At 36.2% G+C, this 3,174-nt stretch overlaps 1 protein-coding gene across 1 annotated transcript; it reads left to right on the forward strand.

Moving 5' to 3' along the window:
* The first annotated feature begins 266 nt into the window (after window positions 1-266).
* Window positions 267-1,675, forward strand: LOC114261692 (zinc-finger homeodomain protein 11). Its single transcript, XM_028201992.2, has one exon. It carries the CDS (start codon window positions 421-423, stop codon window positions 1,423-1,425), a length of 1,005 nt encoding a protein of 334 aa, XP_028057793.2. The 5' UTR covers window positions 267-420; the 3' UTR covers window positions 1,426-1,675.
* The last annotated feature ends 1,499 nt before the right edge of the window (window positions 1,676-3,174 follow it).

Consider the following 3,174-nt stretch of genomic DNA (forward strand, 5'->3'; position numbering starts at 1 on the left):
ATAATCATTTGAACATTTATCATTTTCCATAATATCCCAAACAAACATTAGATAACTAAAAATAGTTCAATTCAAACATCTAATTCACGACTAAACAAACATAGACTACAAATTTAGTCCAACTAAATAGTCTCGAGACAATATATCAGAGGACTAATAATCCCATATATTACAATTTCTCTTATCCAGTCCGTCCAAACAAACGCACCTATAAATTATTAGAATCAAAAACAAATAAACAGACAAAAATCTCCAAAATACGGATCAGATTTCCTATCTCTATCTATCTCCTTCCCCCCAAACCCTCCATTTTCACAACCCTCAATTTCCCAATCATAATTACCCATCACCAACAATGCTTTCTCACCTCTTAATAAAAGCCCTAACCCTAGTTTGAAATTTTCATTTCAACAATTCCAAATGGACCCAACCACCACCACCAACACCAACCACCGCGGCACAGAAAATGAAACCCCACCACCACCACCACCACCACCACCACCACTAGCAGCCACCACCGCTCAACCCAACACCAAGTCCTTATCCTTCACCAACGGAAAACTGAAGAAGCATTCAAACCATCCCCACCACCACCACCACCCTCCGCAACCGCCTGCGGCGGTGATTTATAAAGAATGTCTCAAAAACCACGCCGCCACTTTGGGCGGCTACGCCGTGGACGGTTGCGGAGAGTTCATGCCCTCCCCCACCGACCCCACCTCGCTAAAATGCGCCGCATGTGGTTGCCACCGCAACTTCCACCGCCGTGGAGACGAACCCACAACCACCACACCAACCCACTTCCTAGACTTCCACCACCGTCCTCCGCCGCCACTATCCGTTCGCCGGAGCTCGCCCTCCTCCTCCTCCTCACCCTCTCCGCCGCCGCCGCCATCTTACTATTCAGCAGCACCCCACATGTTGCTGGCCCTCAGCGCCGCCGACCACCACCACCCGGAGGCGGCGGTAAAGCCCACGGCGGAGGAGAACCCAAGTGGGAGAAAGAGGAATAGGACGAAATTCAGCCAGGATCAGAAGGAGAAGATGCTTTCATTTTCGGAAAAGTTGGGTTGGAAGATGATGAAGAGTGATCAAGGGTTGATTGAAAGTTTCTGCAATGAAATTGGGGTTGGTAGAGGTGTTTTGAAGGTTTGGATGCACAATAACAAGAACACTTTTGGGAAAAAAGACACCACCACCACCACAATCAACAACGTTAGTGAGAATATTAATGATGGTAGAGTAAAGTCTGAGAACAACAATGGTGATCATCATCATCATCAAAGTGAGAACAACAATGGAGTTCATCATCATCATCAAAGTGAGAACAACAATGGAGTTCATCATCTTCATGTTTCTTCTGCTAATGGGTGTCCTCCTTCAGCTCAGCTTCAGCTTGATCCAAAGATAGAGTGTAGGTTTTAGAGAGAGAGACTGCTTTTTTTTTTTTTTTATGGTTAGATTATTGTAAAATTAAATCAGTGTTTAATGGTGTAGAAGAAGAAATCGCAGAACAATAATGCATTTAGTCCTTTAAAAGTTCACTACTTTCATCAAGGTTTTATTTATCTGCTGAGAAAAAAAGAAAAAAAGAAATCTATTTATCTGTTAATTATCTTCTTCTTCTCTCTTGTTTAATTAATTAATTTATTTTGGTGGCATTTTGGAAATTATACACTACTACTGTTGATTTTGCATAGTATTCTCTGGATGGATAGTTTGGTTTGGTTGTCCAAAACTTGGACCTTGTCAGCTTTTAGGTACAACTGGTTAACATCACCTGCAATTCAGCCTTCTTTCATTTATCAAACATTTACTTTTTACAGTGACTGCGTGTTTATTTATCAACATGTTATTTATTGATTTATTTAAATTATATTACTTATTTATATATTTTTTCACTATAATAAATTAAAAAGTTAATCTATAAATCTTATAAAAAAATTACCTTAAATGTCTTTATTTAGTTTTAGCCACAATAATAATAATAATTATAGTAGGGCGAAAAGGATTTATACCAAAGATTACCCACATGGGCTCGTGTAGACCCGAATCTTGAGCCTTGCTGACTAAACCCAGGTGGGTTTGCATTCAGCCAAAAAAAAATTTTGAATTTTTTAAAATAGAATTTGTGTAAATTTTTTTTTTTTTTTGTGAATTTTTCTATTCCCTCCAGTGTAATAAAATCTAAAATATAAAATAAATCTTATGAAGTTTACTAAAAACAAAAACAAAAATAAAATAAAAAAGTTTACATTTTTTTGTTTCTTTTTCTTTCTTTGGTGTTTTAGAAGACTTTCTTTTTAATACTTAATCTGTCTAGTCGAATAAAATTTAAAAATATAATTTTTTAAAAAGTATTAATAAAAATAAAAATAAAACAGTTATTAAAAAAAGTGAATCCCAAACATCTGGTGTGAGCTGCCACCAACTCGGCTATATAATCCTTGACGGTATGTACACTATCAAATATTGTATATGGTACGATAGGAAAGTGAGTGAGAATATTAATTAGTGCTATCATTAATGATGTGATAGTGAGTCTTATCATGAATGATTTGATGTTTTGATTTTTGTGTTATATTTTTTTTTTATTGAGTATCATATCATTAATGATTTTTTTAAAATTTTAAAATTAATGATCTCTATCATTGTTATGGTAGCATAATATCGTGTTAAATATTAGGGCAAATTACATATACACCCCTCGAGGTTTGGCTAAATTACAGATACCCCTGAGGTTTGAGAAATTACTAATTCCCCCCTGAATGCTATATTTGCATAAGAAATTAGGGGGTAATTTGTTATGAAATATAAACCTCAGGGGGCAAATTGTTATGAAAATACAAACCTCAGGGGGCGGGATGTAATTTCCGAAACTTCAGAAGGATATCTGTAATTTAACCATACCTCGAGGGGTATATGTAATTTGCCCTAAATATTATAGTACTTATCATAAGAAATTTATTCAGTACTCTCAAATTACCACAACAGTGTCATATGGACATGGGCGTACATGATATTCTACTAATAACATTACAAGACAAAACAAAAGATTGATGTTGGAGCTAAATGAGTTCAGCTCTACTAGCCTATAACTAGAACTATTATTAGTCTAAAAAATATGTGTCAAAGTTGTTGAATTGGTTCTACAACAACACAACTAGGAGTTGG

This window comes from Camellia sinensis, chromosome 5 (genome assembly GCF_055761805.1).
Source record: "Camellia sinensis isolate YWXY chromosome 5, ASM5576180v1, whole genome shotgun sequence".
NCBI classification, from domain to species: domain Eukaryota; kingdom Viridiplantae; phylum Streptophyta; class Magnoliopsida; order Ericales; family Theaceae; genus Camellia; species Camellia sinensis.

Coding starts and splice junctions, on each gene's coding strand:
- LOC114261692 (XM_028201992.2), top strand. CDS start 421: ATGGACCCAACCACCACCACCAACACCAACCACCGCGGCACAGAAAAT.